We start from the raw sequence: 18170 nt of genomic DNA on the forward strand, positions 1-18170 counted from the left end.
CATTATCTCATTTCTAAGCTGACATTTAATCAACAACTTACCCTTTATCAGACACAGATCAACTTTAATATTAATTTAGAGATAGATTTCTGCAGCGAGAGTGAACCAAAACAGCAAGGTTACTGTCTGTAAAACCAAAACAATGAGCTGAATGATGCTAAAATGCTTTGAAAAGCTGCAGACCTGGGTGGATTGTCCGTGAGTTTGTCATTATGGGCAAAAAACAGGGAGACAAACAACTAGTCATGTGATCCTATGTTAACATAAACATATTGATTAACTGCTTTAAACCTGCAATAAGTGTTTTTTTGGCAACTAGGGGGCAGCAGAAACAAGATGTTAAAACAACATCAACAATTAATATGTTAGACATGTTATCAAGTTGCTTTAATCAGTCGATCATTTGGAGTGAGTTTCTGTCCACCTGTTGGATCTAAGTCCAATATTCACTCTCCTTTAGCTGATCTCTATCTTTATCAACTCCTGAGGAAGCATCTGTCTCTTTGGCTGCTAAATCCTCCACTATGTTCAACAGCTCAACAGCTAGTTGGTAACTGTGTCCGTTTCTTGTCTGGTGCTGAACAAGAAATGTTTAGTGGGGTTTTAAGAGCACAGCTGCCTGTTGCTGCCAGAAACAATGCAAAAACAAAAATTAGCTGAAACTTGTTATAAAGCTCCATAAAGCCTAGAGGAGCTGTAGAGTCATGTGATAATTCTCTATAGGTTCATCACCACGAACCACACCGTTTACACATTGACATTTGATACGTTATTATTATGAAAAATGTACATTATAGCTGCTTTGAAGAGAGCTAAAGATGCTAAGATGAATTCTGGTGCTGGTCAGTGAGATGTTCCCCCCAGAAACCTCTCTGGGATTGACTGTCTTAAGTACGGGAGGCTAACATAAAATCTCTCTCTCTCTCTCTCTCTCTCTCTCTCTCTCTCTCTCTCTCTCTCTCTCTCTCTCTTACACACACACACACACCACACTACACCACACGACACATATGAGTCTGGCTCATCCTGTTGTTTTCATCCCAGGGAACTCCCCATTGTCTCCCTTCAAGCATATTATTTGTATGTGTCGCTCTTGTTGACAAAGGAGGTCGATATATGGTTATTAATAGCAGGCCGGCTTTATGGAAAAGGGAAGACGAGTGAGGTCTTTGGATTCCACCATCTGCATTAAACAATACCTCATTCAGCAGCAGCTGGCACAACGGGCGCAGGGACACAGAAATTTACTGATGTTACAACAGAACATCAGTGGAAATGAGGATTTTTTGGCCACTTCCTACTGCAAGCCAGTTAACTGCAGCTGTGAGCGGTTTGAGATTTATGACGAGGAGCAATCTCAGTATGAGCAATAAACCTCAAAAACACAAAAGCATGATACTCATACTACATTTTTCAGACTTTTGTTGCTGGTCGGTGCAGATGTTCTGGTTATTTCAGTGCAACTTTTAGTAAACCATGTTAATAAAGCACACAGGGATTTTTAAAACTATGTGTTACACACAGAAAAATAAAGGTCAGTGACAAAAAAACTGCTGAAGCTTGTACGACTTATCAAAGTTGTGACTCTCTGAAGGTTTAATTGTTGGTGTAAATGTGAGCAAGTGCACGTGTGATGTGTGCATGTATGTGTTTGATTCTGGCTGTAGCTGTAGTTAAAGGGTGTTGCACGCCACAGTAAATCCCAGAGGTTGTTAGCACGCCCAGCTGCTAGTGTAGGCCTCCATGTTTCTGTCAGCGAGGTTGTTCACTGCACACTCTTTCGCCTCTGATTGAGGAAATCCTCTGACTGTTTGCTCTGTTTTCTGAAATGAAACGTCCCAATGGTTCCGCCGTCCCTCCCTCAGGTCCTGTACACTGAGACTTTCCCATGAAGGCTGTACATGTTTACTGGGGTTTGACAGATATATAGCTCTTTGATGGACCAGACCAGTACCAACGTTTTAGTGCAGCAGAGGCCAAAAGATGATATTCTGAGATTATCTCATCTTTTTTGATCCCTTAAGAATAGCAATTAAACTCTAAACTGAAATGATATGCACAATTAAGACAAAAAAATACATGTGCACACATTAGAAAAGAGCTGATATTGTACAATAAAAAAACAAGACTAGACAATAAAATGCTCATGAGATAAAGTACAAAACTAAAGCTAAATGGAAACGAGGGCCATATTTCAACCCTGTGTATTGGAACGAAGGGGAGGACGTAAAAATTTCTCAAAAATATTTTAGTTGGCAGCTTTACGATCTTGTACAATCTCTTGTTTTGCACATTTAAGCGCTTCTACTAACAACGTAGGTCAGGATTGATAGTATAAAATGATTGGTCTGTGAAATGAGATCATCACCTTTCTGTCAACATTAAAAACAGTCTTGCGTATTGTCTCAGTGTTCATATCAATATTGCCCTGTATTAATTTGAACTTCATGAACTGATGATATATCAGTGTTTTATTTACAATACTCGTTTCTGCTCAGTTATTGCAGATTTCAGTGATATCTGATCAGTCAATAAAATGGCAATATTTATATGATATATAGACAATTTGATATCTTTTTAAAAATGTAAATGAAATGTGAATGATCTATTCTTTTTCCTTTTTGATCTGGGTAACACATTGTTCTCAATACGGCTGTAACTGACTGAAACCATCCTGTCTTTTTGAAGGGATTGAGGCTGCAGAGCTGCATCACACTGACTGTTCAATTGTTTATTTAAGGAAGCAAAAGCCCCTTTTAAGTCTGTATTGCTGGATTCTCACCTTTGGCAGGCTGCTGAATGCTGCAGGGCTGAATGTCTGAGCCTGCAGGACAGAACAGAGCTGATGGTCTGTAATTGTTCCGTAATTTCTTCTCTGGGATTTCCTTTAACCAACTCCCCACACCCACCAGCCCTATTCACTGCACAGCCCTCCATCATCCTCCCTCTGTCTGAAGGCCCTGCCAAACACTCTGGCACATGAAAACAATTGTTCTTGCATGTTTTAGGAGACACAACCGGCTCCTCTGACAGACTTTCCCCCCCACAGAAGCTCAGCTGACGGTCGACAGACTTCCTCCTCCTCCTCCTGGAAAATATGTGTTCAGTAAAAATCGGAAGCGAGGTATCTGAGACCCCAGCCACAAAATGACTCAGAACCATTAATATCATTGACATCCAGGTTGAGCAAGGGGCCATCTCCGAAGCCAGAGAGTGTTTAAAACATGCTGAAACAGCCTCTGCTTCTAGCAAAAGCTATTAAAATATTATCATGTGCAGGTTTGTTCCTAACAAGAGCTTTCTGGCAAAACTACAAAATGCTGAAGGTAAGCACCCATCTGGGAATCAGGGCTGCACTCCCAGATGAAGTTGAAAAAAATGTGTTACATCCTTCCCGTTTCTGGATGATCTATTTTACCTGTTTTTTTCTTCTTGTGGGAGGATGTTTGAGCAGTCAGTGCTGTCAGAGCAGTGATTTGTGTCTAATCTGTAAAGATATGTTCAATTTGTGCTCTCTAACTGTGCTTGTTTCCTCTCCTGTATGCTTCATCATCTAAAAACTATTTGTTGTCATTCAACTTGAGCAGGATGAGATGTGTCAGTATGCATGAATAAATCTCTCCAAAAGTGGAAACAAGAACAAACTGCAATCAATCATGTAACACTGAGCTGCTCAATGGGTAAAATAAAAAACACAAATTATATGGCTTAAGTTATGCTGCAATTGTGCATCCAAATCCTGCACCCATATCTTCTGAAAATCATCATTAAGCTTTTTATTTGGTTTATTTTACACTTTGTATCTCAGGGAAGAAGGACAGAACATCCCTTTCCCTCTGTCTCCATGCCACTATGTTCAGAGAAGGTGTTTTTTCCCTTGTTTTCAGAGTACACAGTTATCTAGGTCATTTTTCATCTCAGGTCACAAAACTGGCAGGAGGAGGTAGAGTTGCTGTCTAGCTTCATTTCATCCTTGCAGAAATTCTTCCTGCTCAAAATCTCTTTTGGGATTTAGAGATGTGAGCGTCCGAGGAAGAGAAAAACTCACCAAAGTGAAGTACAAACCTTTGCAGGGGTCCCCAGGTGGGTCCACATCCTCGCCTGTCAGACATGTTAAACAGATCCATACTGACCTTATTTGCTGCCTTTCCTTTTCCTTTTCTTTTCTCCCCGGTCTACTCTGCCATCAATTTGTTACCTGTCATCTTGGAGGGGAAAAAAAGTCTCCTCTCCGAATTTCTTGAAAACTCACTATTTGGTTCGCTCACTCTGACAACTTCCACCAGAGAGCTGTACATCTGGGTCCCAGTGCCGGATGATGTCAAGACTGGCGCTGACCCAAAGCCCGCCGCACAGAGAGTTCCTCCGACAGGTCGACTGCGTTGTTTTCCCTTCCTGTGCCTCCGTGACATCTTCCTGCCGGGGGGAGCCTCGGGGAGCCATTTGAGGAGGCCTGCTGGACCCCGAGCATGGAGGACTTAGCACAGCAAATTCCAATTAGCTTGACAGGGCAGGTGGGGGAGGGGGGATGGAAGAGGATGGAGGGGGAAGAAGGGAGAGTGGACCCCCAGCATGCACCTTTAACTGCCTTAAAATTCACTTTCCGTACAGCCTCTTGTCTCACCGGGTTAGGGTTAGGGTCATTTTGAATACTGAGTTTGTAGTCTGATTCAAAGCGATGCCAGACAGGAACTTGGGCTCAGCTGTCTGTGTGTCTGAGCTCTAATCCGCCTGTTAGACCGATCACTCGAGTGACTTTTTGAGATTGGAGAAGACAGAAAGAAGCCCACAGGGACAGGACTGCTTTTGCTTTGCAGCCTGATTTCTTAGCGGTTATGAAATATTTCCGAGTACAAGTGGCCTCGATTGGCTCCATGCAATGGAGAGCATGTTGCAAGAGAACATGACAACTACAGGAGAAAAGTGACCAACTTCTGGAGTCAAAAATAAGAGTAATTATCCATCATATTCGGGGTGACTTTTGACTTTGACATCTGCTGATGCGTGAACTAATCTGCTAATAATAAATTATATCACAGATAGACAAGCATCTTTAAGATCAACACTATTATTATATTTGCATTATTTGCCATGATTACACGTCAACAGGGTTTCACTTCTGGGCTCCACTGTGACCTCTCACCTCTCACCCCATCTTTCCCCATCACTCCCTGTCCATTGGGCCCACAGCAGTGATTTATCCCTCTGACATACCAACAGCTGGGTTGGGGGCTCTGAGCAGAGTGTGGGCTACTACTTGCCGTGACTAATCGATAACAGACTTCAAAGCATTTGGAAAAAATATGTTGGGCAATGACACCAGAAACCTTGAAACCGTTGCTGTGACTCGGTGGGCTTCATAAACAACATTTTGGCAACACTACTGGACACAATTGACAGTGTGTGTATGTTATCTTCAAGTTTGAGCTTCAGAGGATAAATGTTTCTAAATGGAGCCAAAGATAAACACAGTATGTTCCTTGAACATTTAGTATTGCCAAAACTAGGTTTAACATAATAATAAAAAATAAATGATAGTTTAATATTTCAGTTGAGAAAATCTTACTTAATAAGTGTGCCCTTTCTCAAACCATCCAACATGAAACAGAGCAGGTCTTAAAAGCTTGTTGGTTCCAGAAAGATGCATAAACATCCACATTTTTCCTCATTTTATCCTTTTTTAATGAATATAGATAAAACAAACTAACTGTTTTGTTTGAAAGCTTGTTATACGTCACAGTAGTGTTTCATTAAGAAATCAAGATTTTTTTTTTTTTGATAAAATAAATTTTATTTAAAACTTTTCCAAAAAAAAGGGACAAACACTCATAAGTTTCAAACAAATGCACTGCATCTCTGAAAGGCTTATGCTTAAATTTCTCAGTCATGTATAAATAGTCTGTTTGGTTCCATCATTTGATCCAGCATGTACATGTGCATATGTATGTGTGTATGTGTATGTGCATCTGTGTATGTATGTGTGTGTGTGTGTGTGTGTGTGTGTGTGTGTGTATCTGTGTGTATCTGTGTGTGTAACACCAGCGTTGACTCTTCCCTGAGAAAGTCTTTGAGGATTTTCAGGTTGCTAATCATTCACTGGTCTTCATTCAGCGTCTCATTCGCAGCGGACCCAGCCCTCGCATTTTTAAACAGTCTTTTCCATCCTTTATCTGGAAAGAAAGAAATGCTTCAGTTAAACAAAGTCTGACAGACTGATCATTATTCACCGTATCTACACTAGAAGTCCTTTTGATCATTTTTCTCGGGCAATAAAGTCAGATACATTTTTATTTTGTACAACTCAACAACCAATTTATAACAGCAACATTTCACGTTTAACCAATTTGCAAATCCAAGATTAAGAATATAAATATGATGTATATCAAATTATGTTTGTGCTACAGTTAAAGTTTTATAATACAAATTAGCCATCTGTGTGTGCTTGTGTGAAGAAGTTACTGCGAGCGTCAAGATGCTGTGCGTAAAAGCAGTTTTACGCACACTAATTGAGAGAAAGATATTGAAGTTATATAAAATAGCAATGACTAAACAACAAACAATAAACAGATGCTGCTGCAAACGCAACCGTCTTATGAACATCAAATCGTGTCTGGGCTCAGAGCTAGTTTCACCTTCCTTCTGTGACATATTCCGCAAATGTATCACATAATTATATTTAAGCAGGACTGGATGAAAGCCAGTTTGATCACACAGATATAAAACAGCATTTACCCCTTTCCTCTGGTTGCTCAGACAGAAGGTGCAGATGGTCCGCGGCTGCTTCGTCCCGCTCTCTCCTTGCGTATGGACCGCGCCGAGGCAGGGCTGTCCATCCACGCCGCCGTCTCCGAGAAGAAGCACGTTGGCCAGATGGGAAATGTAGCTGGATGCCAGGCGAAGAGTTTCGATCTTGGATAGCTTTCTGTCCACTGGCTCGGTGGGTATGAGAGTCCGGAGAGCTGTGAATGCGGTGTTGACACTTTGGGTCCTACCTCTCTCCCTGGCGTTAGCCGCACTCCTCTGTTTTACCACCACTGTGCTTTCTCTTTCCAGGTTGCCTGAAAGCCGTCTTCGTTTTTCAGAGCTACAGTAACTTTGCTCCGAGCTGTCGTCGCTTTCGCTGCGGTTTTCATCGTCCTCGGACGTGATATTGAAGTCTGAGTAGATCAAGTGCGTCGCCACGGGCCGCAGCATGGCAAAAGTCATCATTAAAAGTTAGCAGTCCCAGCTTCTAATCCTCTGAAAGATCAGCCAGAAAACCAACTCAAGCACGGACGCTACATCTCAGTGTGGCACCGAGGCTGCATTTCACCACCAGAGGAAAAAAAACGTGTTCAATAAAGCTGACCGACTTTTCATCAGTTTGCGTTGGCCTATTTTAGGGATGGACCCTGACTACCTGGTCAGCTGGGCTCTTATAGCAGGATGGGAGGAGCTGCAAGCAGCACACAGTGTTACAGTAGCCTCTCAGTACAAATAACAAATAACACAAATAACAACTCATAAAAACAAAGTTGTAACACATCACAAATCATTTAACGAGAATATTAAAATATAACATAAGATAAAGTGGTAGCTTTTATCACTGAAACCCCACAAACCAAAGAAACATTGTTATGTTGTTTGGTAATTTAGTTATTGTTATTCATCACAATTTTAAAGATTATAGATTTTATAGAGACTGTAGTATTGCAAGCAGCAGTAAGCACCTGCATATAAAGGGTGTAGGGAACTCTTGTCTAATATAAAATTCCTGTTAGTGGACCGGTACATTATTATAAACTTGCAAAATGCATATGTGGGATATAAAAATGTTTTAATGGCACAAAGGGAGTGCAGGTTGCTTTTCTGTTATTCTATAGTTTTCTATCTTGTGTTAGTCTGACATGTTTATGGTGCTGCCACCCGCTGAGGTTTGATTTCGTTGGCTGGTAAATCACACCGACAGTCAGGACCTAAAATGGACTTAATATCTCCATAAAACTACAAGCAGCTAGCTCAACATGTAAACAGAATCGTGCAGGTGTTTGGAGAACTTGGATGTGTATGTAAATCCTGTTTGTCTAGCCAACTCTTAGATTTCCATTTGAGATTGTCAAGTCAAATGTAAGAAGTTCTTTAATTTGAATATCTTTTTCAGGGAGGCCTGACCTTGTATCACTGCTGCACAGACACAAACACACTTCGACAATTTGTTGAAGAGTTAAAATCACAATCGTATGCTAAATATGTCTCCACATTAAAGCTGCCTGTGGCTCACACTGAGGAGCACAGGTCAGGCAGCAGCAGGAGAAAGTTAAGTGTGGGTAAATAAACAGTGAGCAGATGATCCTGGAATGGAAAGCATTTATTTGTTTGCTGCCCTGAGTTCACAAAAACAAAGCGGTGGCAAATGGATGATTTAGTCCCTGCAAGCCACATCAGTAGACACCCGGTCTGCTCCTCCTGCCACAGCCGGCAGCACATTCAACCACTTCAATGTGCCTCAGCTGCATCAGCAGTCACACATGAGACACCCAAACTGTCTGTGAAGGAGCACCGGGGGCTCAGACAGGACACGAACCAAACTGAGGAATCTGCAGTCGCAAAAATAACACAGTTTCTCCGGAGACTTCACTTCATATGAGTTAATTAAAAATACTGCAAGCTTCATAAGGCAAACAAACTGATTTTTAATTTGTTGTGATATCTGATTATCCAGTAAAAACACATTAAAGGTAAAAAAAATAAAAATCCAGCAATGAGCCAAGAAATTATGTTGCAAGTCTCAGACTGTTGCTTCACTGCGTGGTTAACTACATTTACCACAAAGTGTCAATCTGAATTTATTATGTGTTTTTGTGAGGCGTGAACTAACATATGCATGAAGCCATAAAATAGTTTATATATACATACACAGACTGTCTGCGTGTGAGCATGTTGACTTGGACCTAACACAGAAGTTGAAGCATTCCTGGAACAACTCTCTTATTTCATGGAATTGTGAAATGCTCTTGAGCTCGTCCGGAAGAAGTGGATCCATTTATCCATAGTGATGAGGCGAAAGCATGTTGGGTCTACCACCCACTGAGTCCTCTGTGTGATATGCTTCAGAGATCTCTCAGAGACGCAGATCTGGCTGAACCCCACAGCAGAGAGAGGAAGGTTTTCTTACATTTTAGAAATCAAATCCCACTGAACTCTAAGTGAATAAAAAGATAAGAGAGAACCTTTGAGGGAATTTTTGAGGGATAAAATGTTGTCATGTCTGTTCTTAAAAATTAATTTCATCATAAATATTGTGTAATAGCAATAAGTTATAATTCAGATGGGTAACTGGCTTTGTTTGAGGTATGATCTAGTGTTCCTGGTGCACTAAAATCTGCATTTAAGTGCTCAGCCAATCAGAGAGAATCTTTTTACTTATGCCACAGCCTTTCTTTAGCACTGTCGAGGAGTGGATCAACCGATGGGTGTTGTCTTCATTGAGTCACCAACACAGGAAACAGAGAGTTGATTAATGCCCTCTTAAAGGATAAGTCTGGTGATATTCTATACTTTTCTTATTGTCTCTTTAAATTAAATTAAATTAAATTAAAGAGTCTATGCGAAAAGTGCCTTGAAATAACTTAAGTCATTATTTGGCACTATATAAATAAAGATTGAATTGAATAGCGGAAAAACAACATGAATTAATCCAACTAGTATTGTGTGTGTATCCAAAGGTTACTATAGCTTATTCCTCTGTGCCATAGAGCTCCATTGTTGTCCAAAATCTATTAAAAACACATTAGTGAGCTACGTCATTGTACTGGGTTCCTTTATCAACCGACCTTCTTCAAAAATAGTCAGAGCTGCAAATCTGGAGCTGAAATTATCCACAAATACTAAGTAGTTCTGTTCGAGCTGATTGCCCAAATGTTTTAGGGAACCAAAAAAAAGAAAAATCCTGAAAATGTACAGTTTCAGAGTGCCTAGCATGGTCTTTTAACACAGAAAGCAACTGTTGTCATTGAAAAAGCTCATAAATACTGCACGCTACCAGCCAAACACCAAATGGCACAAACAGAAAACGTTAGCTGCTAGCTGGAGAAGAAAGTGAAGCATTTGGCAGCTAAGTGGAGACCGTAAAAAGAGTTAAAAGAAAGTGAATGCTGGAGTTATGTTCTGTATGTGGACACATGTCAAATGAATGCTAATGCTAAACTGGATGTGTAAATAGGCTAACAGTGGTAACAAGCTCCCCCTATCAGCTGAAATAGTGTTAATAAAGTCATGTTTTCTGTTCACAGATTTATTCTGCTGATTAAAGTACAAGGTTGAGTGGAGTTAAAATAATAGCTTGGTCATCCGTGTTCAGTAAAACACATGTGGCTAACTGTGGTTGCCTGGTTCAGGTGCTTAATCAGGTTAATCAGCTTTTATGTGATGAATTTGTCTGTGTTTTCCAGGTCAGTGTTAAAATATAAACATAAATAGGAGCTGTTAGTTACAGACTTGTTTTTTAAGGTGTTGGGGACTTATTAAGACGAGAGGAGCAGTACGGGTAAGTTCTTATGTTTAGCAGTAGGTGCATCACTAAGCCCCCTTTTGCAGATTTCAGCACTCTGAGGGAATTAAATAAGTGGTTAAGCCAACAGAGCCACTTTACAGGTTTGAAGCCTGTGTGAAATACAGCCTATTGCTATTATATATATTATATAACATGCATATTTTCATCAAGCTGCAGGGATGAAGGTTAATGCACAATGTGTCTCTGTGCAGTGGGGTTGGGGTGGGGGGTCTCAGGGTGGATACGACACTGCAAATCTGGCACAAATTACACGCCTGCAGTCACCAGCAGTCGGCTGGAATTCCGGATAGGAAGCTGTGAGAAGTCGTCAGCGACTCAAACACCTAAACCTACCCTCTTTCAAGAGGATTTGCTTGTAATGCCTCCCCAAAGTGGAACAAATGGGTGAGCTGGCAAACCAGAGATCATTTTTCAGCTTTATTTTAAATGTACAGACGGACTCTACAGGAGAGCCTGAATCAACTTCGTAAGGTCTTTATTTTGCCGCTGGATCACTTCATAGTTCCAGCATGAAGAAACTGAACATTACTTTTAAAACAATTACACACCCGAGTGAAATGTTGCCATAATTTAACTACAAGAATGCAAAAGCAGGCTTGTAAAGTTTTAAACAGATTTTAAACAACTAGCAGATGTCTTTGTTTTATTATATCCCCATTTATTTTACACTGGTTAATGAAAAACTGACTAGTTTGGACAGTGTTGCATGGTTCAGACACGCACAAGACCAAGTGACTAAAACAATTAAAATCAGTGTAAGAAGCTGCGTAATCAGTTGAAGTTCTGATTAGATTTTGTACATCTTTATTCAAACCATTAGCACTACAGGCCATATGTTATAATTACAGTTTAATCAGGGTTTAACTGACACAAATTATGTTTCACTCCTTGTTTGAAATGATCTCAGCTGCCATTTACAACTAATAAAACTGAAATAAGATTGTATTTCAGATGAATACGACACAAGTCCAAGTACCAGTCTTGTCCGTGCTTAGTGCTTTAAAATAATTTAGAAGTCGGCGGAAAGTCAGCCATGTCTTTCAGCTTCAGTTCATAATTATGAAATAATAATAAAATTCCAATGCTTTCTCTCCAACTGTATGTCTTAATAGACTGCAAATATTGAACTTTAAATGTGTCCATTATAATATCACACATTATGTTTTTTTTTAAACAAGTTGGCACCTGAAGAGGGACCCAATACATCCAACTATAACAATGTATGTACAATATCTAACCATGCACAAAGTAAGTGACTGCATAAAGACACCAAAATAGCAAAATGATGAAAGGAGCAAAGCTTTCTGGAAGTACTTTCACACTTTTTTAATGTTCACTCATTCCACATAAAACAATACATTTCAATATCAACCAGCTTTGTTTTGTATTCTTCTATCATTAATCATGTTGCTGTTTTGTTGCAGCCACAAATAGGAGCTGTTAGTTACAGACTTGTTCTTTAAAAGGTGTTGGGGACAGCCATTAAAACTTTTTTATTGTTATTATTTAATTTTTACAGTTGTGTATTTATTTATCTAAAATGATCTGTTTTTAGAGTTACAGTTACAGTTAATGTGTTAATCACTGGGCAATAAAATAGAAAATGGCCCAAAAAAGGAGAAAAAAAAAGGTCAATGAGATTTGACATGGAAACAATCCATTTTTTAAAATGACCAAAAACACTTCCTCTTCTTAGCCCCCCAAATCCCCTTGATCTGCTTAAATCCTCAAAGATAAAGCGTACAGAACCACCCATGGAAACAGCTCCCCGAAGCAACAGGTGCACTATATTTTTTCATACTGGTGTTGCGTGTCAAAAACCCTTTGAGGATATGGTTACTTCCAGACAGTGAGCAAGCCACAGGAAATCTTCTCACACGCGACAATTTGGAGGGGAAATTTAGAGTCCTTCAGGGCCGGTCGGTAAAAGCTGCCCCGGGTTTCCCTTCATTTCCTCGATGGCCACAAAGGGAGATCATCAAGAATCTCTGAGCTTGCATTGTGAGGGCGCTGATGTAGGAAAGGCTACATCTCTGTGCAATGACCTGTGATGTATAGTTTACCTGCATTATTCTGCAGAGCTGAAGTTCCTTCCTCTCAGACTGAGGCAAGGGAACTTTCGTCTGACTTGATTTAGTAAGCAGGGCCTGTCTCACGGTCAGCGGCAACAACAAAATGTTACAGTTAGGTGTTACTTATTATTCAACAGAAAAGAAAATATCTTTATTATAAAAAGTCTGTTTGTTTAAAGGGCAGGTTCACAAAGTGCGCTTTGAAAAAACAGTCAGGTGTCCATATGAACATTGAAAGAGGATGTTCTTGCTGTAATCATTCCTCCTGCTCATACTGACCATTAGAAGATGCCTTAATAATGCACTTATAGTGTTGGAGGACAAAATCCACAGTCCTTGTTTTGAGCAAAACTGGTTTATTTGAGGATAAGACGAGGCTCCAGTTGTCTGAGTTAGCCAAATAAAAATAGACTGATAGAAGATATCTTCCACAGTTAGTCTTTTTAGTAAAACAAACAAAAATTCCCTCTTTTTGTTTCAACAATGCTTTCCTGCTCAGCTGCAATGGAAGGATCATAACAAAAAGAGAGAATATGGCTCTAAAAAGACAAACTTTTAAACATATTGACTTTATTAATTAAATTTGGACAACTGAAGCTTCATATTAACTTCAGATAAACTTTTAAATAATTGTTATTCACAGAAGGATTATGGATTTTGTCCCCCATCACGTAAATGTATTAAATGTATTATGAAAAGATCTTCTAATGGTCAGTGTGACAAGCGAGGGGGAATGATTACAGCAACAAAAACATGTATCAATGTTCATTTGAGCCCCTGACTCTTGTTTTAGGACAGACTTGAAAAAACTGTGAACCTGTCCATTAAAGAAAGCAAATGGCCACTTTCTATGTATTTCTAATCTAAAAAAAATGAAACAAGAACTGCAGTATGAAAAGAACTGAACAGGCTATTTTTTGATCATGTGTAATATGATTTTTTATCTGATGTCACTTCAAGAAGATGAGTGCAGAGACTTTAGTTAAGGAGGGTTTTAACATGGATGACTGTGCTTCTCATTCTTCCTCTTTCTTTGGCGAAAACGATGTGGCAAGTTAGTATATAGTCTTCTTTTCAGGGACGACGAGAGAAAGACTGATGATGATGGGAGGAAAGGCGCAGACTCAGCAAAACTCAACATCATCTTACATTTTGACACATGATGTTGTCAGCCTGATGTTCTTGTAACACCTGACTCCTTTCTACAAACCATCTGGTCTATAGGCTCCTTTCCATGAGCTTGTCTTCTTGTGCTGTCTGAGACATCACAATCAAAGCTGACTGTGCGTGAACAAAGTGAACTGAACTACTGAAGAGTTCATCCTGAATTTGTTAAAAGATAAAATGCTGTACTTTGTTGCAAGAATATTTTCCTTGTGGTAAATAGTAAACATTTAACCTATTTCCTCCTCATATTCTCTCTCTGGGCCATTTGATGTCTAAAATTAACACTACTGAAAACTTTCACTACAGGATCCTTTTGATATAACCTCTGATAAAAATAACTTGAATGTGAGTCACTTTGTATTCAAGACAAAGCAACCAAATGAGCTCAGAATGAAAGACTACCCTCATCATATGGTGTCAAAGTCGCACTTTCACATAAACCAGGATATAATCAGAAACTTTGAGGATTCAGACACATTTAAAAACACAGGAAGTGATGATGTGAGAAATGAAGAAGAAATATTTAAGATTCTGCACAATTTGTAGGTCAGCGATCAAATTTAAGCAAATTTGTGGCATGACCCACTTAGGTGGATCAGAGCTATTCATGAGGCTCATTCAATTCAACTTGCAGCCTGTGTTCACCTGTTATTCATACGACTGTACCTCAAGTTTCCAGGAGTTCATTGCTAAGTAAGTATCATTGTGACAGAGGAAAATATGGTAGTAGGACTAAGTGAAAGTGTCAGAAGTCAAATTGTTATTCTAGGCAAATCCTCAAATCGTGGCTAGACTAAAGGTTTCTAAGGAGGCAGTGCATGAAACTGGATCAATTGTATCCAAAGCACGATCAGGCCAAACAAAAGTGACCACACCATCAGAAGATCAATACATCAAGCTTAGTTCTCTGAGAGATAGAAAAGCAACTTCATTACAAATACTGCATTTGCTGAATAAAGAACTTGTGACTCCATTCAGCAAAAGTCCTGTCGGAAGAAGGCTGTCTTGTAGTGGTCTCAGGGGACAAGTAGCAGTTTCTAAACAACTTCTCAGGGGGAAACAAGGACAGATGCTTGGGGTAGGCTAAGAAATACCAGCATTTCACAATCCAAGCTCAAGATTTACAGCAGTAACAGACGGGTGAATATAAGGAGACCAACAGGAGAGAGAGAGAGAGGTACCCACAGTGAAACATGTTGTTGGGAATGTTGAAGTCCGATGGGTGTTTTGTCGACTCTGGAGTTGGGACACCTATGCTGAATTGACTCCACCCTGACCAAGGAGATCCTTCATCTTTCATAGGCATGTTGTACTCCCTGATTTGCACCTTTGTGGAGAAAGACTCATTCTGAAGCAGGATAATGACTCCAAACACATCTAATTCAAAATTCAATTCAAAATTACTTTATTTATCATTTGGAAACTTCATCTGTGTGCAGACGTAACACATACCCGGACAAACAACAACAACAGGACACAACTAAAAGTTTTGCAAGAACTACTTGAAAACCAAAGAAGACCAAGGAGTCTTGACAATCATGGATTTCCTCCACAGTCACCTGACCTCAACCCCATTGAACATTTATGAGGGCCCTAGAAGACAGAAAAAGCCAAACATCCTGTGACACTGCAAGAAGCTCTGGGACATTGTCAGATCATGCTGGGACATTGTGACTCATGAGATTTGTGTTGAGTCCATGCTAGCTTGTGTACATGTTGTCATTAAAGCAAAAGTAAAATATTAAGATACTCTGAAATTCATGTATATGTTATCATACAGATTCAACTTCACTCAATTGATATTAAAAGCTGATATTATGGTTTGTAATGAAAAAACAAAACAGTATTACATTGGAAACACATAATAAAAAATAGATATATCTGTTGGTCTCAGATATTTGGAGCCCACGGTATGTTTAAGAAATTAACTGCAATTGTCTGATAATTTAAATTACATTTCATGCATGATTATAAATTGTTTATAAAGTATAAAGCTTTTAAATAAAAGATACTTACTTGTTAAAATGTGCAATTTATAAAGAACACACATTTACAAACACACACACCATGTAAATTAAACTTGATGTCATGTGTTTAATTGAAGAGTTACGTTTCCCCCTGCTGGTTAGTCCTTAGCACTGCAGTCAGCAGCTGAGGCAGAACAGAGTCTTCAGTCCAAACACAAACACAAACAGTGTCCAGCAGTCATGTGGATGAAACAAGCCTCTTAAACCCTACTGTCACCGTAGATCAGGTGTCGAAGCCCCCAAGTAAGTGCTGAGGTCCGAAACGTTTGATTTGATGATCTTAGCCGGTATAGTTGGCATATTTAACCTCTGATATGCAGCAAACCTGTGACAGCCTCCAAAAGAATAGTAGTAATTTCCCCCCTCTCTACCTTTGATCCAGAGCACATCAATGGGAGGAACAACACTGATGTCTGCTGACTCCTGGAAGAACAGACAAACTGTCAGTTAGTTTACACAGCAGATGTGGAGCAGAAATTATACAAGTACTGCAAAAACTCTAATCTGACATCTAAAATGATGTACTGTCTCCTCAAACTTCTATCTTTAAACTCTCATATTACAAAGGAGAACTATGATACACTGCAGTCAGTATATACACTGACTGTATATTACAGTATTAGTGCTGAGAATAAAATCTGCATATAGTACTCATGCAGAATGACTTCTTTCAGACTACTTTATATTATCCAGTGTGTCAAATCTTCATCTGAAAAGTAACTAAAGCTGTCAAATAAAGTACAATATTTCCCTCTGAGATGTAGCGCAGTGGAGATATAAAGTAACAGAAAATGGAACTTCTCAAGTAAAGTACAAGTACCAAGTAAATGTGTTTAGTCATGTTCCACCACTGATATGCAGTAAAATAATGATATATAGTTAAATAATACTTAAATTATAGATTAAGAGATACAAATTTACCCAACTGACTGGAGTCAAGGCAAAAATAATGATTCACAGGTTAACACAGTTGCAGCTCAGTGAATAGAAATCCTTCAACAGACATTAAAGACTTTGTTGAGTTCCCACACCCAAAATGAGATTTACATTCCTAAATTATACTGAATAAATGTGTTGTTAAAAGCTTGTTATATTATCCATTGTGTCAAATCTGCGTCTGAAAAGTAACTAAAGCTACCAAATAAATGTAAGTGGAGTACAAATGACAACATTTCCCTCTGACATGTGGGGGGCTTTTGAAGTACAAAGTAACATCAAATGGAAAAACTCAAGTTAAGTAGGCTACAAGTACCTCTGAATCTTATGTGAGTAGTCTCTGCAATACTTAAATAAAGTTACGTCACACCACTGGGGAGATTATAAAATACCATTACATGAATATGAACTATTGGTTTTACAATGAATAACTGGCTAGTTCACAGCAGTGTTGTAGGCAAAATCTACCTTTATGGTGTCCATCAGACTCTGGACTTTCTGCTCGTCCAGGACCGAAGGGATCGGTCTGACTATGACCTGCATCGGGACATTATGAACCTCCTCGATGCTGTCCGAGTGAACCGACCTGATGTCGCTGCTTTTACCGTCGGCTGCGCCGCACCGAGAAGACATTATCGACACGTTTCTACGGGAGAAAACCGTGAAGAGATTACCGTGACACAACCGACTCATTTCTCAACCAACTTGGGCTGTTTTCTTTTACTTCCTTGATGCAAGTTTAAAGCTGAGTGCGTCACAGGTTTCTGATTGGTCTACCGCTCTGTCAATCACACAGTGAGCAACGCCCCCTCTGGTGACATCTAGTGGTGAAGTAGCATATTGCAACAAAACTGACCCATTCAAAGCGTGTGGGATTGAGTGCTATCTAGCGGCAAAAAAGCAAATTGCAACCGAATGACCCATTAAAAACACGTCGAGTGTGTAGGGCGTCCGTGGTGGCTGCAAAACTCGCAAATTTTTTTCTTTTTTCTTTTTTTTTAAAAATCCTCTCTAGAGCCATTGTTTGGTTTGTTCGTTCTGGGCAGGCGGGGAGTTCCTGTCCTCTGAAAAGAAGCCAATGCGGAAGTAATTTAGAGCTGCATTCTATCAAAAGGCCACCAGGGGGCGACCGTTTTGTGTTCAAAAAGACGTCCGGCTCTATACAAGTCAATGGAGAATTCTCCAACTTCTCACTTGATTTCTAACCTCAGTAAACGTTTTCAAAATGTCTTTATGGTCTCAATCGCTAGTTTAAAGCCTTCTTCAATGCAGTCTGGTGTTCATTTGGGACATTTTGGCCTCTCTGATTTTATATTTGACGATAAAGCAGGCTACGTGGCTATGTTGTGATTGACAGGTTGATTGACCAATGTCCTTGAGATCCAGCCCTTGCAACCAATCGCAGCCTCCCCACTC

At 39.7% G+C, this 18170-nt stretch overlaps 2 protein-coding genes across 2 annotated transcripts; both read right to left on the minus strand.

The window, feature by feature from the left end:
• Positions 1-6038: 6038 nt before the first annotated feature.
• tcf15 (transcription factor 15) lies at positions 6039-7376 on the minus strand. Its single transcript, XM_053317747.1, has 2 exons — positions 6733-7376; positions 6039-6170 (listed from the first exon to the last, which is right to left on the minus strand). The coding sequence occupies exons 1-2, from the start codon at positions 7207-7209 to the stop codon at positions 6108-6110; spliced, it is 540 nt and encodes a 179-aa protein (XP_053173722.1). The 5' UTR covers positions 7210-7376; the 3' UTR covers positions 6039-6107.
• A 7804-nt stretch (positions 7377-15180) lies between these two features.
• Positions 15181-17464, minus strand: srxn1 (sulfiredoxin 1 homolog (S. cerevisiae)). Its single transcript, XM_053317757.1, has 2 exons — positions 17223-17464; positions 15181-16241 (listed from the first exon to the last, which is right to left on the minus strand). The coding sequence occupies exons 1-2, from the start codon at positions 17445-17447 to the stop codon at positions 16032-16034; spliced, it is 435 nt and encodes a 144-aa protein (XP_053173732.1). The 5' UTR covers positions 17448-17464; the 3' UTR covers positions 15181-16031.
• Positions 17465-18170: the final 706 nt, after the last annotated feature.

This window comes from Scomber japonicus, chromosome 4, assembly GCF_027409825.1.
Source record: "Scomber japonicus isolate fScoJap1 chromosome 4, fScoJap1.pri, whole genome shotgun sequence".
NCBI lineage: Eukaryota > Metazoa > Chordata > Actinopteri > Scombriformes > Scombridae > Scomber > Scomber japonicus.

Bases quoted from the DNA above. Each gene is read 5' to 3' on its own strand.
- tcf15 (XM_053317747.1), bottom strand. From the start codon at position 7,209: ATGATGACTTTTGCCATGCTGCGGCCCGTGGCGACGCACTTGATCTAC. The intron at 6,171-6,732 runs GTAAATGCTGTT...CTTTCTTTCCAG, and splicing joins TGAGCAACCAGAGGAAAGGG to ATAAAGGATGGAAAAGACTG.
- srxn1 (XM_053317757.1), bottom strand. From the start codon at position 17,447: ATGAGTCGGTTGTGTCACGGTAATCTCTTCACGGTTTTCTCCCGTAGA. The intron at 16,242-17,222 runs GTAGATTTTGCC...CTGTTCTTCCAG, and splicing joins GTCTGATGGACACCATAAAG to GAGTCAGCAGACATCAGTGT.